This window comes from Trichechus manatus, unplaced genomic scaffold (genome assembly GCF_000243295.1).
Source record: "Trichechus manatus latirostris isolate Lorelei unplaced genomic scaffold, TriManLat1.0 scaffold00087, whole genome shotgun sequence".
NCBI classification, from domain to species: domain Eukaryota; kingdom Metazoa; phylum Chordata; class Mammalia; order Sirenia; family Trichechidae; genus Trichechus; species Trichechus manatus.
In genome coordinates, this window is record NW_004444023.1 from 6923803 (window position 1) to 6943986 (window position 20184).

At 40.9% G+C, this 20184-nt stretch overlaps 1 protein-coding gene and 1 pseudogene across 1 annotated transcript in view; both read right to left on the minus strand.

The window, feature by feature from the left end:
* The window catches only part of LOC101346929 (zinc finger protein 613-like), a 25693-nt gene extending 10102 nt beyond the window's left edge, over positions 1-15591 (minus strand). Inside the window, exons 1-4 of the mRNA XM_023736462.1 lie at positions 15581-15591; positions 15240-15335; positions 10048-10193; positions 1626-1825 (exon numbers count right to left, since the gene is read on the minus strand). Of these exons, the coding sequence (XP_023592230.1) occupies positions 1626-1640 (15 nt within the window). The 5' untranslated portion in view covers positions 1641-1825; positions 10048-10193; positions 15240-15335; positions 15581-15591. The remainder of the gene's footprint in view (positions 1-1625; positions 1826-10047; positions 10194-15239; positions 15336-15580) is intronic.
* Positions 12129-13391, minus strand: LOC111821512 (zinc finger protein 577-like; annotated as a pseudogene).
* Positions 15592-20184: the final 4593 nt, after the last annotated feature.

Consider the following 20184-nt stretch of genomic DNA (forward strand, 5'->3'; position numbering starts at 1 on the left):
CCCCATAGGGTTTCCAAGGAGCAGCTGGTGGATTCAAACTGCCAACCTTTTGGTTAGCAGCTGAGCTCTTAACCACTGTGCCACCAGGGCTCCTCACCTACCACAGGACCATGGATTTCCACTAGTTAGTTCTTCCAAGCCAAAAAAATTACTAAAGCAGTATTTGCACATATGTAAAACAATGTACAAGGTCCCTATGTGGTGCAAAGAGTTTGCATTCAACTAATAACCTAAAGGTTGGCGGTTCAAACCCACTTGCCAGTGCCACAGAAGAAGAGGCCTGGCAATCTTCTTCTATTAAGATTACAGCCAAGAAAACCCTATGAAGCAGTTCTACTCAGTAACACACAGGTTCACCATGAATCAGAATCAACTCAGCAGCAAGTAACAACCACCACCAGAAAACAATGTATAGTAGGGATGTTCATTATTTCATTGTTTATAATAGTGAGATGCCACTGACAATGTAAATTTCCATCAAAAGAACCAAGGGAAAATTACAGCACCTCCATGCTATGAAATACCATGCAAACATTAAAATCAGTGAGGTAATGTATCCATACTGACTCCAAAGCATTCTCTTAAAAGAAAAAAATCAAGCCCCCAAGTAATATATATGAAGACATGTTAAAATCTTTAATAATATGTACAACTGTATGTATATAAGTACGTGAACACACATATAAGTCTATATAAGTATATGTATAAATATAAGTATGTTGTACCACATGTAAATTAACAGAAAGGGACTGAATGGAGCCCCAGACTATTAAAATTTGTTACTTTTAGGTTGGTACTTGGTTAGGAAAAAACAAAGGATATTCTCTTATTCTACACATACTTGTGTTTGCTTAAATCTCTTGCATGCAAATGTATCATTTTAATCATTAAAAAATATGAAAATCAAAGCACGAATCATTTGCTGTGACTTCATTTTTTAAACCTGGAGTTAAGAAGGGACAAAGTTAGCACTGTCAATAACTGTACTCCAAGCTTTTATCCAAAAATGGGAACATTCAGCTGTCTCCTGCCAAATCAATAACCAAAATTTGGTTGAGAAAATTCTTCTTCATACAGGACCATTTGTAGGTTAAGCAGTCCATTCATTCTATTGGATAATCCAGCCTTTCATCCGGGTAAAGTCAGACCAGAATGCTCTATTGTCAAGCCAAAGTGTTTTGGAATAATTTTTTCCAATTGCATTTTGCTTTGGCATTACCCGCTTTGCTTGCTCCAAGGAATTTTTAAAACACAAGAACAATGAAATGTTACTTCCCCTGAAGAATTGGTTTGCCTTCTCCTCACAGACATTGCAAATCATGTAACTTTTCATGTTTTTCTTGTTACTATGACTGCCAAGAAAAATTACAATTTCATAGCTAAAGAAACCCACAAGGTCTCACACAATCCCTCAACTATGCTCCAACATTAAGAACTTTGTATGAATCCTATGGCCTACATATTTTGCTTCCTAATTTGCCCTGATTTTAAGATTATAACCTAAACTTATTTTCCACCTGATCATGATTTTTATCTACAGATCCTGTCTCATTCAGTCAAACTGTCTTCTAAAAGCTTCCACAAATCCATTGGGAAACAAAATAAAATAGTCAAACAAACCTCACCTGGGCCTTGGTCATTTTCTTCTGTTCTTAAGAAAGGACTAGTAACTCTAGGGAGTGTTCTGTCTTCTGTCTTCTCTGGACCTCTGTGAAAGTTGTGGTCAGATATCTCACGTCAGACTGTTACCAGAAACAATGGTCTCCCAAGCCGAGAAACTCAGTTCTTCCATCACTTAAAATGTCTTGCTGTTGTAGACCAGAACCTGTGGATTCAAGAGCAAATTCAATTATAAGAAGACATACACCTGGGTCCCCACTCTTAATCTCTCTTACCATGTGGACTCGCTCTAACATAAGGCCCTAGTATTTCATCCGTCTCTTTGTATAACACCTTGGAAGCTTTTACTTCACAGGCCAAGTCTCCATAGGAAGATATGTGTGTGAATAATAGCCAACATAAGGCTAATTTCCAAAATATGAAGATAACTCAAATCCCCACTTTCCCACTTCACCATTCTGACACCAGACACTCATGTGGCACTTTCTCTCTCCCTACCTACCCAGAGTCTGGTCTCCACAAGTCAGGACTCTGTCCTTCCAGCCCCTGCCAAATAGGCAAATGCCAGCCTCTCTAATAGTTCTCACTGCTCCTGGTAGGTTTGATAATTCACTAGAATGACTCACCAATCAAAAATCCATTGCCAATTCTGACCATAGCAACCCTCTAGGACAGGGCAGAACTGCCTCATACAGGTTCCAAGGCTGTAAATCTTTACAGAAGCAGACTGCCACAACTTCCTCCTGTGGAGTGGCTGGTGGGGTCAAATGGCTGACCTTTCAGTTAGCAACTGAGCACTTAATCACTGCACCACCAGGGCTCCTTACAAAGACTCACAGAACTCATGAAAACTATTACCTACACTTGCATTTTGTTTGTTGTTGTTAGGTGCTGTCGAGTTGGTTCCGACTCATAGTGACACTATCTACAACAGAATGAAACATTGCCCGGTCTTGAGCCACAACTGTTGTTATGCTTGAGCCTATTATTTCAGCCACTGTGTCAATCCAGTTGAGGGTCTTCCTCTTTTTCACTGACCCTCTATTTTACCAAGCATGATGTCCTTCTCTGTGAACTGGTCTCTCCTGATAACATGTCCAAAGTACATGAGATGAAGGCTTGCCATCCTCACTTTCACGGAACACTCAGGCTGTATTTGTTCCAAGACAGCCTTGTTCGTTCTTCTGGCAGTCCGTGGTATATTCAATATTCCTTGCCAAAACCATAATTCAAAGGCATCAATTCTTCTTCAGTCTTTCTTATTCACTGTCCAGCTTTCACATGCATATGAGGTGATTGAAAATGTCATGGCTTGGGTCAGGTGCACTGTAGTCCTCCAAGTGACATCTTTGCTTTTTAACTCTTTAAAGAAGTCTTTTGCAGTAGATTTACCCGATGAATACGTTGTTTGATTTCCTGACTGCTCCTTGGGTGTTGCTTGTGGATCCAAGTCAAATGAAATCCTTGACAATGTCAATCTTTTCTCCATTTATCATGATGTTGCTTATTGGTCTAGTTGTAAGGATTTTTGTTTTCTTTATGTTGAGGTGTAATCCATACTGAAGGCCATGGTCTTTGATCTTCATCAGTAAGTGCTTCAAGTCCTCTTTGCTTTCAGCAAGCAAGGTTGTGTCATCTGCATATGGCAGGTTGTTAATGAGTCTTCCACCAATCCTGATGCCACATTCTTCTTTATACAGTGTAACTTCTCGGATTATTTGCTCAGCATACAGACTCAGTAGGTATGGTGAAAGGATGCAACCCTGACAAACACCTTTCTTGATTTTAAACCATGCAGTGTCCCCTCGCTCTGTCTGAACAACTGTCTCTTGATCTATGTACCTCATGAGCACAATTAAGTGTTCTGGAATTCCCATTCTTTGCAATGTTACCCATAATTTGTTATGATCCACACAGTCAAATGCCTTTGCATAGTCAATAAACACAGGAAAACATCTTTCTGGTATCCTCTGCTTTCAGCCAAGATCCATCTGACATCAGCAATGATATCCCTCGTTCCAAGTCCTCTTCTGAATCTGGCTTGTATTTCTGGCAGTTTCCTGTCAATGTACTGCTGCAACTGCTTTTGAATGATCTTCAGCAAACTTGACTTGCATGTGATATTAATGACACTGTTCAATAATTTCTGCATTCTGCTGGATCACCTTTCTTTGGAATGGGTACAAATATGGATCTCTTCCAGGTGGATGGCCAGGTAGCTGTCTTCCAAATTTCTTGGCAAAGATGAGTGAGCACCTCCAGCACGACATCCGTTTGTTGAAATATCTCAATTGGTATTCCGTCAATTCCTGGAGCCTTGTTTTCTGCCAATGCCTTCAGTGCAGCTTGGACTTCTTCCTTCAATACCACTGATTCTTGATTATATGCTACCTCCTGAAATGGCTGTACATCAACCAGTTCTTTTCAGTACAGTGACTCTAAGTATTCCTTCCATTTGCTTTTGATGCTTCCTGTATCATAATCAATAAGACACTGGTAAACATCTTTCTGGTATTCTCTGCTTTCAGCCAGGATCCATCTGACATCAGCAAAGATATCCCTCGTTCCACATCCTCTTCTGAATTCAGCTTGAATTTCTGGCAGTTCCCTGTTGATATAATGCTGCAACCAGCTTTTGAATGATCTTCAGCAAAATTTTACTTGCATGTGATATTAACGATCTTGTTCGATAATTTCTGCATTTGGTTGTTTATTTTTGGTAATTTATAAAAACAAAAAATAAAGTAAGCAAAAACAAATGTAAAGATACTATTTAGGTCCACTGATAGATAATTGAGTGAAAAATTATAATCCATCTAATGGAACACTATACAATTATTTAAGATTGTAATCCGTATTTACTGGAAAAAAGATGCCCATAATATAGTGAACCAAATACAAAACACATTACTTTTATTTAAAAATTAATTATGTAAAAAAAGTAATTATGTATACGTATGTATAATATGGGGGGCCTGGTGCCATAGTGGTTAAAGAGATCCGCTGCTAATCAAAAGGTCAGCAGTTTGAATCCACCATCCACTCCTTGGAAACCATATGGGGCAGTTCTACTCTGTCCTATAGGGTCGCTATGAGTCAGAATTGACTTGACAGCAACGGGTATGTGTAAAATGACCCTATATTTCTACAGAAGTAAAGGAATACATCTCTCTGTGTGTATGACACACACATACACACTCACAAATATGTTAGTAATTATCATGGCTGGATATTACATTGGAAAGTGAATTTTATACCTTTTTAAGCATAGGATTTTTTAAAATTAAAGCAATTAAAATAAAAATTACAAAATTTAAGAAAATAAATCTCCACTTGAAATAAAATTAAGGATGGTACCAAATGTGATAAATACATAGCCTTATATGCTTCAGGAAAAAATAAAGGAAGAGAAGAAGAGACAGGTCATTTATCTCATAGGATGTCTCTCCTTCTGGATTAACCTGATTTCTTCTCCCGGTATAGTTTAATTTATTCTTCCCCACCTTCCTCCACTACCAATTTTTCCTAAATTCAACTACGAAAATAAGAACCACCATCTAGGTAATGATAGGTAGTTGAACTTAGCAACTGCAGTTTGTTAGTTCCTTATTTAATTTTTTTGGAAAGAATTCTTCAAAGCTGCTGCTATGTACTTATTGCAACATATTAAGAGGCATGAGGACACACACGTATGCACACACAAAGGGGTACTATTATAGAATAAAAGAAACAACGAGTAAATGCTATGCATGCATGTTATTTGGATTATGATTCAAACAAACTAACATTAAAAGTCAACCTGGAGATGATCAGAAAAAATGCAACATGGACTGAGTATTCAGTGAAAAAGGATCTCTGGTTAGCAGTGCTCAGCTGCTAACCAAAAGGCTGCCTGTTCGAACCTACCAGCCCCTTTACAGAAGATGCAGTAGTTAGGTTCCATAAAGATTACAGCCTTGGAAACCCTACAAGGCAGTTCTACTCTGTCCTATAGGGTCACTATGAGTCAGAATCCACTCAAGGGGAGCAGGTTGGGCTTTTGGCTTTACTCAGTGAAATAAACTGTTAATTTTGATACACTGAAAAACTTCCTAGTGGTTATAATCTTTTTTATGACCTTACCAGTTAGAGAAGCATATTCATAAGTAAAAGGACGCGAAACCTTAGATTTGCAATGAAATTCTCGAGAGAAAAATAGATGAATAAAATTGGCCATGAATTTATAATTGTTGAAGATGAGCAACGGGCACATATAGTATTTTTTTTTCCACTCCTGTATATGCTTGCGAATTTTCATGAAAAAATGAGTTAAAAAAAAAAAAAAAAAGTGACCAGGGCCTGATGAGTGCCATCTAATCTCTACAGATGATTCCAATATTTAAAATCTCAGATCAAAGAAAAAGAAGGAAGCTTTCCCTATCAATTCTAGGAAGCCAGCATTTCTAAATACTAATTTAGAAAGTCGGAGCCCTGGGTGCACAGTGGTTAAGAGTTACTGCTGCTAACCAAAAGCTTGGCAGTTCAAACCCACCATCTGCTCCAGTACAAAAAAAAAAGGAACTATCCTGATTTTCATCCTCCCTTCTTTTCTAATCTATGCATTTAAAGATATAAATTCCCTACAATGACCTCTTTAAATGAATTCCACAAGAGTTATGAATTGCCCAAAGGCTGACATGTAGGATTATTATTAAAATGTAATTCCAAATATTTCCACTATGATTTTTTTTGGACTCACAGATTAATTATAAGTATACGGTTTAATTACCAAACAAAGGGTGATATTCAAGTTATTGTTTTGGTCTTGATTTATACCTTGATTTGCAGGTTACAATGACCTGAAAGTGAATTTTCTTGTCTAGGAGATAGGAAACTCACCCTTGAAAGCAAGCATACGATAAACAACAAACACGGAATTCCCAAACGCTGCTCCCAACACCGAGCGCCACGACTCACTTCAATAACCGGCACCCCAACGCAGACACCCCTCCACGCGCTACTCGAAGAGACCTCCCGACACTTCCCAACGCGAAACCCCACGAGCTCCCCCTACACAGGTAACCCTCAACAAGGATCTCCTAAATGATCCTCCGACGCGGAACCACCCGCACCCCACGTCATGGAAAATTCTCCTTCCTCCAACACCGACCCCGATGCGCTCCCGAACACAAAAGCCCCAACACGATCTCCGTGGCCCCGAAACACGTCCAGAACCCAAAACTGACTTGACCGACGATCTCCATCTCCATCACTGGAGACGAATCCCGAAACTCACTTTTCTAAACACTTTCCCTCTGTGCCCCCCGTCCCGCGGTCCCACCTACGCGGCTGACCGGACCCTCAGAAGCTTTGTGGACGGCGCTGGACCACAGCCACTCGGCCACTTTCCAGACACTCAAAGTATGCTTTCCCAATATCCCTTTATGACGCAACATACTCGCTCCCCGTAAGCGGATACGTGCCGGGAGCGGCCATTTTCCAACAAAACCGCCGTAGAGCGGGCGAAGGTGTCTTTCTTACATCTTATTTGCAAGGCACAGGACAATGAGAAGCAATTGAAAACGACTTATTTTGCCACATTTCTAGAATATCTCAACCACTGGGCCTCGATCTTGCAAAATTTTCCAAGGCCGCTAACTCCTGCAGGCTCTCTGCCGGCTAGCTCTCCGCAGGCTGGGCGGAGTCCATCGCGGACATTCAGGCAAGTTTAGCCTGAGCAGGATGGGGAGAAGTCCCAGTAGGCGCAGCCATCTTGGAGTTAACGTCCGTACAGAGATACCAAGCAACTCTAGGGGACATCCAGCTGGCATTCCGGGAAGGCTTCTGGCTAGAAGGGGCTTTTTCGAGAAAGCTGCAGTTGAACGCAGTTTAGGGTTTAGAGGAGCCCTGGTGGCACAGTGGTTAAGAGATAGACTGCTAACCAAAATGTCAGCAGTGGAATCTACCAGGCTCTCCTTGGAGACCCTAGGGGGCGGTTTTACCCTGTCCTACAGGGTCGCTATGAGTCGGAATCAACTTGATGGCACTGGGTTTGGTTTTACAGTTCAAGTAGTTGTGTAAACGTCAAACAGGATAAACCCAAGAAATTCATGACAAATTTTCTCTTGAAAACTATAGAAAAGGCTTGAAAGCAGTGAGCTATGGCTAAAATCTAACGAAGTTGTGTTAGGCAGAATAATGGCCCCCCTAAAATGGCCACATCTTAATCCTTAGAACATGTGCATATTTTACATTATATAACTAAGGGGAATTAAGGTAGCAGGTGGAATGAAATATTTTGGAATCATATAACTTATTTCTTAAATTTCATAGGCTCACATATGAAGACTTTTGAAAACTCAAGATGAATGCATACCTAGAAACTGAACTATACCTGATTTAGATGATTTAGATAAGATTTGATACTTTTGAACTGGTAAGATTTAGATGAGATTTGAGACTTGAGTGATGCTGTAATGGGTTGAGACTTTTGGGATGTTAAATAGGGTGAATGTATTCTGCATGGGGGATAGATATGAATCACTGGTGGCCACAGGACGGACTAGACAGAATGGTAGCCTCCCAAAAATGTCCATGCCCTAGACCCTAGACACTGTAAATAAGTTCCATTACATAGCAAAAGAGACTTAAAATAGCAGAAGTTAAAAAAACAAAACAAAACCCACTGCCGTCAAGTCTATTCCAACTCATAGCAACTTTCCTATAGGACAGAGTAGAACTGCCCCATCAGGTTTCCAAGGCTGTAATTTTTATGGGAGCAGACTGGCACATCTTTCTCCACAAAGCGGCTGGTGGGTTCGAACCACTGACCTTTCAGTTAGCAGCTGAGCGCTTATTGCTAATAAGCTGATCTTAAAATAGAGAAATTATCCTACATTACCCCAGTTGACCCAATGTAATCTCAAATCAAACCTATTGCCATGGAGTCGACTCCGACCCATAGCAACCCTATAAGACAGAATAGAACTGCCCCATAGGGTTTCCAAGGCTGTAATTTTTATGAAAGTAGACTGCCGCATCTTTGTCCCTTGGAGCGGCTGGTGGGTTCCAACCGCTAACCTTTTGGTTAGTAGCCATAGCTCTTAACCACTGCACCACCAAGGCTCCAATGTAAATCCCAGTAGTCCTTAAATGAGGAAGAGGGAGGCAGAAGAGTCAATGTCAGAGTGATGAAAGACTTGGCTGGCTACTGCTGCCTTTGAACATTGAAGGGAACGAATAGCAAAGGAATGTGGGCAGCCTCTTCAAGGCAGAAAAGGCAAGTATTCTATCCTAGAGGCTGCAAAGAAACAGCCCTGGCAACACTTTGATTTTAGCCCAGTGAGAATCATTTTGGACTTCTGACCGCCATAACTGTAACATAATAAAATTGTGTTATTTTAAGACACCAAATCTGTGGTAATTTGTTACAGCAGCAATAAAAAACTAATACACTTGTGTTTCCACATTCATTATATTCAGATTTTCATTACAGAACTCCACTCCTACTGTCCACAAAGATTTCATTTATTAAAAAAGCCTATTTCATATTCTAAAGGTATTAAAATGTGATAGAAGAGTGAGAGTGATGACAGAATTTCTATCATTTCCCTAAATAATAAGACATATAAGACATAATCACTAAAGGTGTTGTCACATTTGCTGCATTTGCAAGGTTTACTCCCTGTCTTAGTTATCTAGTTCTGCTGTAACATAAAAATCGTAAGTGGATGGCTTTAACAAACAGAAACATATTTTCTCACAATTTAGGAGACTAGAAGTCTGAATTCAGGGTGCCAATTCTAGGGGAAGGTTTTCTCTCTCTGTAGGCTCTAGAGAAAGGTCCCTGTCTCTTCTGAGCTTCTCCTCTGGGTAATCTTCATGTGGCTTGACATCTTTCTTCCCCTATCTCTGCTTCTTTCCTTTGTTTAATCTTTTTTATATCTCAAAAGAGACTGACTTAAGACACACTCTACAATAATTTTGTCTCATTAACATAACAAAGACAACTCATTCCTAAATGGGATTATAATCACAGGCATAGAGGTTAGAATTTACAACACATATTTTTGGGGGACACAATTCAATCCATAACATTCCACCTTTTGGGCCCCCAAAATTCATGTCCTTCCCACATGCAAAACACATTCACCCCATCACACCATCCCAAAGGTCTTAATTCAGTTCCGTGTCCCAAATCTCATCTTCTGAATCATCTAAATCAGATATGAGTGAGACATTAGGCGTATCTCATCCTGGGTCAAAATTCCTCTTTGTCTGTGAACCTGTGAAATCTAGACTACAAGTTATCTGCTTCCAAAATGTGACCTTAATACTCCCCAGCATGTTTCCTCCTTTTCAAAATGGGCAACTGAGATCTTGTCATAACTAATGCCATAATGAACCTGTAAGTTTCTTTTTTTCTTCACCTTCTCCCTTTTCGCATACCTTTGTTAATGACTTTGTTTTATGACTTAGGATCCCCCGCAGGAAGATTAGAGCCCAGATGTCAGATATGTATATCTTTAGCCTGATAAGGAAATGTCCGGATAGTCTCTTGTAATTACCTTCGAATGAATAACAATACTTCCAACCTATGTAAAAATCACATATAAGCTTTAATGTAAAAATGCCTTTTGGGACTCCCTAAAGACAGCCTGCGTTACTGTTGGGTACCCGGTGGTGTACACTTCCTGAATTAAAACTTTCTCCCTCTTTCTGACTTGGAGTATGTTTTATTAGATCGACTGCTCCAGGGCATGGACCCTATTCAGGTAACAAAAGTACAATGGTGGAACAGGTACATAGGAGAAATTGGAGCAAAAGAAGGGATAAGGGATACCTACCTAGCAAGACCAAGACTCAGCAGAACAATTTACATTAGCTCTCAAGGCTTGAAAATAATCCCATTCTTTGAGACCATCAGGGCAATGGCCCTGCCCTCCAGACTCTAGGAGCTGGCCATGCTCTCTTGATTCTAGGTGGAGGCCCCTCAGCCCTAGGCTTCAGCTCTGTCTTCCATGCCCACTGGCCGGCAACTCGACTCCCTTGGCTTTGGGCGGCCCCATTCTCCTAGTCCGTCTGTGGTGTGATGGATCACTTTTGTGTGCCTTTCTTGCCATGGTCTTCTAACTCCCACCATGCAGGACTGGGAAGATAGGGTAATTGTGGCCCACCAAAGGGACTGGTCAGTTTTGCCATACCACTGGGCTTGAGGTAAGCCATCCCAGAGGTGGGAAAGAGAGGATCCCACCACCACCAAGGAAGAGCGAGCAGCCAGGAGCAGACAGTGCATCCTTTGGACCAGGGATCCCTGCGTGGAGAAGCTCCTACAACCAGGTGAGGCAGAGAGCGAGCTCAAAAAGCAGTGGCAAAGAAATGATGGCAGGAGACGACATGGTGGGCTTCCCAGCCCATGGAGCAAGAAAGCTGAGTGCCTTTGGGCAAGAGGCTTCCTGGCGGAGTAGAGTGCCTCTGGGCACTTATTGGCAGGAGCTAAAAAAGCTTTTGTAACATTTGCCTGAGCAGGGCAGAGGCTTAGGACCAAAGTGTGCCTGCGAACACAGCTAAAAAGAGCCTCTCCTGATGGAAGAACTGCATCCTGAGTGTTCCTGAGCCTGAATTTTGCCATGGTTAAGAGCTTGGCTGCTAACCAAAAGGTTGGCAGTTCAAATCCACCAGTTGCTCCTTGGAAACCCTATGGGGCAGTTCTACTCTATCCTACAGGTTGCTATGAGTTGGAATCCACTCAACAGCAACGGGTTTGGTTTGGTTTGGTTTTACTTCCCTAATAAACCCCATAATCATGAGTATTGTCTGTGACTTATGTGTGGCCATTCGAATGAATTACTGAACCCAGCAGAGAAGTACAGAGTGCTGTGGGAGGGACAGTTAGTGTCAAAATTGGTAAAGATGGTGAAGAGAGGAGACATATCTGACCTCCGCCTCATAGGAATCAGCCTTGGGCTGTTGATCTTGATTCTCCTTCCCCCTTGTGAAAAGAGAGATCAGACACTGCCTCCAGGCCATTTTTACACCGAGTGTCGACCCCACCCTCTCAGCCCCAGCAGGCCCTGTTCTTCTGCCCCTTGGTTATGGCAGCCCCAACATCTCAGCTTTGAGTGGTGATCCCACCCACTGACACACCTTAACAGCACCCCCACACTCCGGAACTGAGTTGGCCAAGATCCAACTCTATGAAATCTAGAGGGTTGTGGACCTACCAACAGTCTCTTCAAAGCAATCTAGGCTTTTACTGTTAGGCACCTTAATACTCTTGCAGCCTCTACCCATTACCCAATCCCAAAACTGCTTCCACATTTTAGGTATCTGTTAGAGAAACACCCTGCTCTCGATACCAAATTCTGTCTTAGTTATCCAGTGCTGCTATAATAGAAATACCACAAGTGAATGTCTTTAACAAGCAGAAATTTATTTTCTCACAGTTTAGGAGACTAGAAGTCCAAATTCAGGGTGCCAGCTCTAACGGAAGGCTTCCTCTGTCAGCTCTGGAGGAAGGTCCTTGTCTCTTTTGAGCTTGTCCTCCTGGGCAATCTTCACGCGGCTTGGCATCTCTCTTCTCCCATCTCTGTTTCTTAGCCTTGCCTGTTTAATCTTGTCTATATTTCAAAAAAGGTTGACTTAAGACACACTCTACACTAATCCTATCTCATTAACATAATAAAGACAACCCATTCCCAAATGGGATTATAACCACAGGTATAGAGTTTAGGATTTACAACACATATTTTTGGGGGACATAATTCAATCCATAATACTCCCTGTGAAAATTCCCAATTATGTACCATGGTCTGACTTCCTGAAAAGGCTGTTCCACAATCACTACATTTTTACCTCCTTGAAGCTCACAGATGTTTAAAGGCTGAGTTCTTGAAGAAAGCATTTCCAAAGGCACTGTATTCATAGGGTTTTTTTCCTGTATGAGTTTACACATGTATAAAGAGCTATGTCTCCCTGAGAAAGCTTTTCTCCCTTTCAGTGAATTTATCACTTTCTCTCTGACATGAGTTTCCTTATGTTTAATACGGAATGACATGTGGGTAAAATCTTTGCCAAAGTCACTACATCCATACAGTCTCTCCCTGGAATGAGTTCGCTGATGTTGATTGAATGAGGTCAGGCTTACTTCCAAAGACTTTTTCACACTCACTACATTCATAAGGTCTCTCTCCTGTATGAATTCTTTGATGCTTGGTCAAGGCTGCCTTAAAAGCAAAGGTTTTCCTACATTCACTGCATTCATATGGCTCTCTCTGGTATGAGTTCGCTGATGTTGAATGAGTTCAGACTTGCTTCTGAAGACTTTTTCACATTCTCTACATTCATAAGGTCTCTCACCTGTATGAATTCTTTGATGCTTGGTCAGTGCTGACTTAAAAGCAAAGGTTCTTCCACATTCACTGCATTCATAAGGCTTCTCTCCTGTGTGAAGTCTATGATGTAAAACAAGGTATGCCTTCTGGGAAAATGATTTCCCACATTCATTACATCCATAGACCTTCTCTCCAGTATGAGATAGCTGATGTCTCTTGAGCCGGCTCTTCCAAGAGAAGGTTTTTCCATGTTCATTGCATACACAGGGTTTCTCCCTGTATGAATTCTCTGATGGTAAAAGAGCAGTGACTTTCTGTAGAGGACTTTCCCACATTCACTGCATTTATGTGGTTGCTCTTCTGTGTAAGTTTTTGGCTGGCCACTGAGCTGTGACCTAATGCTAGTGGGTTTAAAATACCCATGGTATTTAATACCAGGAAAAGTTTTATCATGCTTCATGTGGACAGACAATTTCTCGTAACCACTAAACTCATCAGAATCCTTTCCTTCATCTCCTCTATTCTGGATGACAAAATTTAAACGAGATTGCAAACTTCTATGATGTAAGTCAAACATATTGTGTCTCTGAGTTAAAGGAGCAAGATTTTTGCTTAATCCAAAATTAATTCCAAGTGAAAAACTTTGCAGACATCTTTCCAAGCTTTTAAGCTCATTTTGGTTTCCTGGTTGCCACTGCATACTGTCAATTGCCCATATTTCTTCTAGAAAAAAGAACAATGAAAACATCCACAATCATTTTACGGGGGGGAAAAGAAGTACAAAAATGACACAGTTTGGACTGGGTCTTATAAAAGTCTAAAAGAAATCTACCTGGTGAATATGTACCGTTTATTGAAAAAAAAACTCAGTTATTTTAAAAAACAGGAAAAGAAAAACATATTGTAGAAACAATGAAATTGTGTCTTCTGTTATGTGAAAACAAAATATTAAAAAACAGGGAAAACAGCCACTGTAGAAACAATGATGGATAGTCTACAATGAATAAATATAACATGGGCTGCTTAACATATTAAAAAAAAAAAAACCAAAGCATTGTCATTGAGTTGATTCTGACTCATAGCGACCCTATAGGACAGAGTAGAACCGCTCCCTGTCACTTCCAAAGAGTAGCTGGTGGATTTGAACTGCCGACCTTTTGGTTAGCAGCTGAGCTCTTAACCACTGTGCCACCAGGGCTCCAATTTCCACACAGGTAGAAATAGAAACAAATTACTGTTGGAATAGAACAAAAAAACATGGACGGAAATCTGATCCAGGATTGTAGGGGATGGATCTGATCATCCAACACACATTTGTTTAAGACATTAAAGTAACTAATATATTCTCTGCCTTCGTAGAGAGATCATTATAGTCGAGTTAAAAAAAAAAAGAATCAACAGGTAAGCAAAGAAACGAGAAAATTACAGAATGAAAAATGGTAAGAAGGTGAAAGAGAAGTGGTTTGTTGCTGTTATTGTTAGTTGTTGTCAACTCTGACTCATAAACAAAACCCACTGCCTTTGAGTCGATTCCAAATCATAGCGACCGTATAAGGCAGAGTAGAACTGTTTCATAGGGTGTCCCAGGAGCAGCTACTAGGTTCAAACTGCTGATCTTTTGGTTAGTAGCCAAGCTCTTAACCACTGCGCCATCAGGGCTCCTTCTGACTTGTAGGTCAATCATATATAAGAGTTACTTTTGAGTCTCCACCACAGAGCAGAGAGCTTAGGTCTGTGAATGAACTCTTAATATGAACTTTTAAATCAAGCAGAAGATAACAAAACTGAATCTGGAAAGCCAGGGAAGCAGGGAGAGAAAAAGTAGATAACGATAAAGTTGCCCTGAGAGATGAGATGTATGTGGTTTTTTTATGAACTAAGCTGAGGTGGACTAGCAGGAAGGGAAATCAACCCTTTCAAAAGTAGACAGCATTGCTGAGAGCAATATTAACTGTAGGAGTAGAAAGGAGGAATTTCATAGCAAGGCAGTGTGGCTGCCATAGAAGAAAAGGAAAAGACGTGAGGATGCTGGAAAGAATGGAACCCAAGAAATCAAGGTGCTACATGAGATGGATTGTGATCAGATTCAGAAGACAGAAAAAGGGGGAGACACAGTCCTTCAAAAACAGGCAAAGGAAAACAGCCCTAATAAAGAACAAAGACGTTAAAGGGGTTGATTAGCTTTCTGGGTCACTAGCTGGTGCAAGAAGAATTCTATATAAAACATTTCAAAAGTGTCAACCTTTCGTTGGCTACCTGGGATCTTAATGTCATTTCTGCCCATTGTCTTGCTTGTCACTTACTCACCTGGACTGGTCTGACTATGGACTGCTCCCTCCACTATCCATGGTGTTTCTCCTTGCTCCAACTCGAAGACTGAATCTCGTTTGGTACCCTGACATCCTGTAAAAGGGAAATGACTGAAGACTTGGCACCAAATATTTATGCATGGGGAAGCTAGGAAAATTGAAAAACATTGTATTTCAGGGACCACGGTATTTGTACTTTACTAAGTAAAAGCCTTTCTACTCAGGAGGGGAGAGCATATACTCTAGGGTCAAACACTAAATATTCATGGGGCCCTAAAGATTTCACCAAATGAGAAAGAAAAGAGTCCATAGTGAGTGACCCGGTGATGCTGTCCTTACCTACTGATACCAGACTGTTGTAGTTTTCCAACATCACATCCTTGTACAGGTCCTTCTGAGAGGGGTCCAGTAACTGCCACTCCTCCCAGGTGAAGCCCACAGCCACATCCTCAAATGATAAAGATCCCTGGAATAACACATTCCAATGCAATCTGAGATGGATATCAATACATGATCTGGAAAAGATGGACAGGAACATGTTCTGATCATTTGCCCCATGATAAACTGTGCACACTGCTACTATTTCATCTACCACAGGAATAATGGATTTCCACTAGTTAGTTCTTCCAAGCCTAAAAAAATTACTAAAGCAGTATTTGTACACACGTAAAACAATACACAAGGTCCCTATGTGGCGGAGAGGGTTTGTCCAACTAATAACCTAAAGGTTGGCAGTTCAAACCCACTCAGCAGTGCCACAGAAGGCCTAGCAATCTGCTTCCGTTAAGATTACAGCCAAGAAAACCCTACCAAGCAGTTCTACTCTGTAACACATGGGGTCACCATAAATTGAAATCAGCTTGGAAGCAAGTAACAACCACCACCACAAAACAATGTGTAGTAAGAAAGCTCATCATTTCATTGTTTATAATAGTGAGAAAACACCAATAATCTAAATTTCCATCCAAAGAAGACAAGGTAAAATTACAGCACATCCATGCTATGAAATATCATGCAAACATTAAAATCAGTGAGGTGATGTATCCATACTGACTCAAAGGCATTCTCTGAAAGGAAGAAGATCAAGCCCCCAGGCAGTATATATACTATGATCCAAAACATGTAAAAATTCTTACTAATATATACAATTGTATGTAGATAAGTGCATGTATGTATAGAGAGGCCTGTGTAAATATGTGTACAAATATAGATATGTTTGAACACATGTAAATTCACAGAAATGGACTAGATGGAGCACCAAACTATTCAAATTTTTTATCTTTGAGTTGGTAGTTGGGAAGAAAGAAACAAAGCATATTCTCTTACCCTATCAACACTTCTGTTTGCTTAAATTTAAATCTCTTACACACAAACGTATCATTTGAATCATTAAAAATACGAAAGTCAAACTAAGAACAATTGGCTGTGACTTCATTTTTTGAACTGGGCGTTAAGAAGGGACAAAGCTTTTAGTAAAAAATGGAACCTTCAACCATCTCCTGCCAAATCAATAACCAAAATTTGATTGGTAGAATTTTTCTTCATAGAGGACCATTTGCAGGTCAAGCAGCCCATTCATTCTACAGGATATTTGGCTTTACTCCTCGGTACCTTGGTTATCTAGTGCTGCCATAACAGAAACACTATAAGTGGATGCCTTTAACAAATAGAAATTTATTCTCTCAAAGTCTGGAAGGCTAGAAGTCCAAATTCAGGGTGCCAGCTCCAGAGGAAGGCTTTCTCTCTCTGTAGGTTCTGGGGAAAGGTCCTTGTCATCAATTTTCCCCAGTCTAGGAGCTTCTAAGTGCAGGAACCCTGTGTCCAAAGGATGTGCTCCACTCCCAGAGCTTCTTTCTTGGTGGTATACAGTCCCTCTTTCTTGGTGGTATAAGGTTGCTCTCCTCTCTGCTCGATTCTCTCTTTTATATCTCAAGAGATTAACTCAAGATACAACCGGATGCTGTAGATTGAGTCCTGCCTTATTAACATAACTGCCTCTAATCCTGCCTCATTGAGACATCATTGAGGTTAGGATTTATAACACATAGTATAATCACATCAGATCACAAAATGTTGGACAACCACATGATACTGGGAATCATAGTCTAGCCACACTGACACACATTTTTGGAGGACACAATTCAATCCATAACATTCCTTGCTTTTGCCCCCCAAAATTCATGACATTGCCACACATAAAACATATTCACCCCATCATATCATAGCAGAGTCTTATATCAACTCCAAGTCCACAATCTCCTGGGGCAAAATTCCTCTTCATCTGTGCAATCTAGAATACAAGTTATCTGTTTCCAAAGTACAGTGGTGGAACAGGCACAAGGTAGATATTTCCATTACAAATGGGAGAAATTGGAGGGAAAGATGGGATAACATCTACCAAGCAAGTGAGCAGAACACATTACATAGCTCTCAAGGCTTGAAAATAATCCTCTGTTCTCTGAGACTATTGAGACAATGGTCCTGCTCTCCAGACCCTGGGTGTTGGCCACTCTCCAGACTCTGGGTGGAGGTCCCTTAGCCCTGGGCTTCAGCTCCACCTTCCAGGCACACTGGAATGGCAACTCTTTTCCCTTGGCTTTGAGCAGCCCATTCCACTGGCACTCATGAAAGGCCACATTCAGGAACTGAGTTGGTGAAAATGTAACTCTCTGAAGCCAAGGAGGTTATGGCCCCACCCTTTGAAATCCCAAAGGCCATGGCTCTACCCTTTAGACCTCAGACTCTTCTTGATGGTAGTGAGGTCTCCTTCAACCTCTGTGGGATTAGCTCTCATCAGCCTAGCAGAAGGCCAAAGGGAACAATCCCCTTGGTAGGCCACAGTCATGCAGTTTGCATAGTAATCCACAAGTAAGTCACAGTAATTCCCACAAGGGTTTTACACACCATATTTGCATAGTAATCGACCAATAGCCACAAGGGTTTTATACACCCTACTTGCATAGTAGACTAACCAATCCCTTTGAAAGATTGTGGCCTAGCAAGTCATCTTGGTGGAACTACAAGCCCAGGGCCAGAAAGGCCATATATGAAGAAAAACCCATTGCAATGCAGCTCTAATGGCAAGCCAAACTGTTTTTGAATAATTTTGTCCAATTGAGCTTTGCTCTGGTATTACTACCTTTGCTTACTCCAAGGAATTTTTAAGACCCAAGGGCAATGAAATGTTTACTTCCCCTGAAAAACTGGGTTACCTTCTCCTCATAAACATTGCAAATCATGTAACTTTTCATGTTTTTCTTATTATGACTGTTAAGAAAAGTACACACAAATTCATAGCTAAGACAATCCACAGGGTGTTACACAGTCAATCATCTATGTTCCAGTGTTACGAACTTTGTATGAACCCTATGGCTTCCATATCTCGCTTCCTAATTTGCCCTGATTTTAAGATCACAGTCTAAACTTATGTTCTAACAGATTCTGATTTTTATCAACAGATTGTCTTATTCAATCAAACTGTCTTATAAACTTCCAAAAATCCATTGGGAAACAAGGGTTAAAACAGGTCAAACAAACCTCACCTGAGCCTTGGTCATTTTCTTCTGTTCTTAAGGACTTTAGTAACTCTAGGGTGTGCTTTGTCTTCTGTCTTCCCTGGAACTCTGTGGAAGTTGTCATCAGATATATCAGCTTAGTCTTTTACCAGAAACAATGATCTCCCAAGCTGGGAACCTTCTCCTCCTTCTGTAAATTACTATCTCTTGATCTTGCATACCAGAACCTGCAGATTTAAGAGAAAATTGAATTATAAGAAGCCACAACTCTTGGTCTCTCTTGCCATGTGGACTCATCCTAACAAAAGGCTCCAGTATTTCATCTGTCTCTTTGTATAACACCCTGCAAGCTTTTATATCATGGTGCAGTCTCCACAGGGAGATATGGAATGGGGGAGAGGAATGCCTTTTTTGTTGTTAATGTCGTAAGATAGTGGATATGAAAAAGGAGATGAACAGCCAAAATCAGTTCATGGTCTCATCCATTGGCAAGTTCTCAAATAATTACCTTCAGGAAAGACAACATATGAAGCGGTCGCTCTAAAAATTGATGTACAATCACCTATGCCCATTACTTCTAAAGTTCTTTATATGGCACTGTGACAATAACCACAGATTAAAGACCAAAGTACTAAACTGTGAAGAAATGAGTTCCTTTATGTGGTCTTCTGTCTTGGTTTTTTTTTTTTTTTTTTTTTAAAAAAAAAAAAAACAGTTTGGGAGACTGTTTTCCCCTAAATCCTGAGGAGTTACAGCTGCCCTAATTCTTTGGAGAAGCAAGTCCACATGGGGGTGATCCCAGGTTGTTATCTACCCCAGATGGTTTGTTACAGGAGATTCCCTGGGTTAACTGATATTTCCTGGATAAGCTGTAAACAACTTGATGGTTTGATACTTTTTGTCTGGCCCTGGGCCACAGCCTGCCCTGTGATTTGTCTATTTTACTCACCTTGCAGGGATTGATCAATTTACTAGTCAGAAAGGTGGTGTGTGGAACACACAATAGGACTGCATGACTTGTGGTCCACCAAGAGGATCGGTTGGTTAGTGGTTTTGCTGGGAGGGCCACACTCTGAAATTGACCAGGAGATTGCTTATATAAGGATCCAATGACACAGACGTTGTTATAGACAGGCAAAGAGGGCACCTCAAGAACTTTAAGAGCCTGGAGCAGAGCTGTTTAGACCAGGAGTTCCTGGGAGGGGAACCACCTAAAAGAGCTGTAATATAAGCCAAAGTCTACAAAACTGAAGACAGTGACAGTCCTGGAAGATGCCCAGCAACAGAGCTGGCGGCAAGAGGCCCAGAAGGTGCCTGGTGGCAGAGTTAGCAGCAAGAGGTAGCAGAGCTGGTAGCGATGGCAGAAAGCTGCTTCTAGGAGAGCAGCAGCTGACCTAAGAATCAGAATCAGCACAAAGCTGGTTCCTA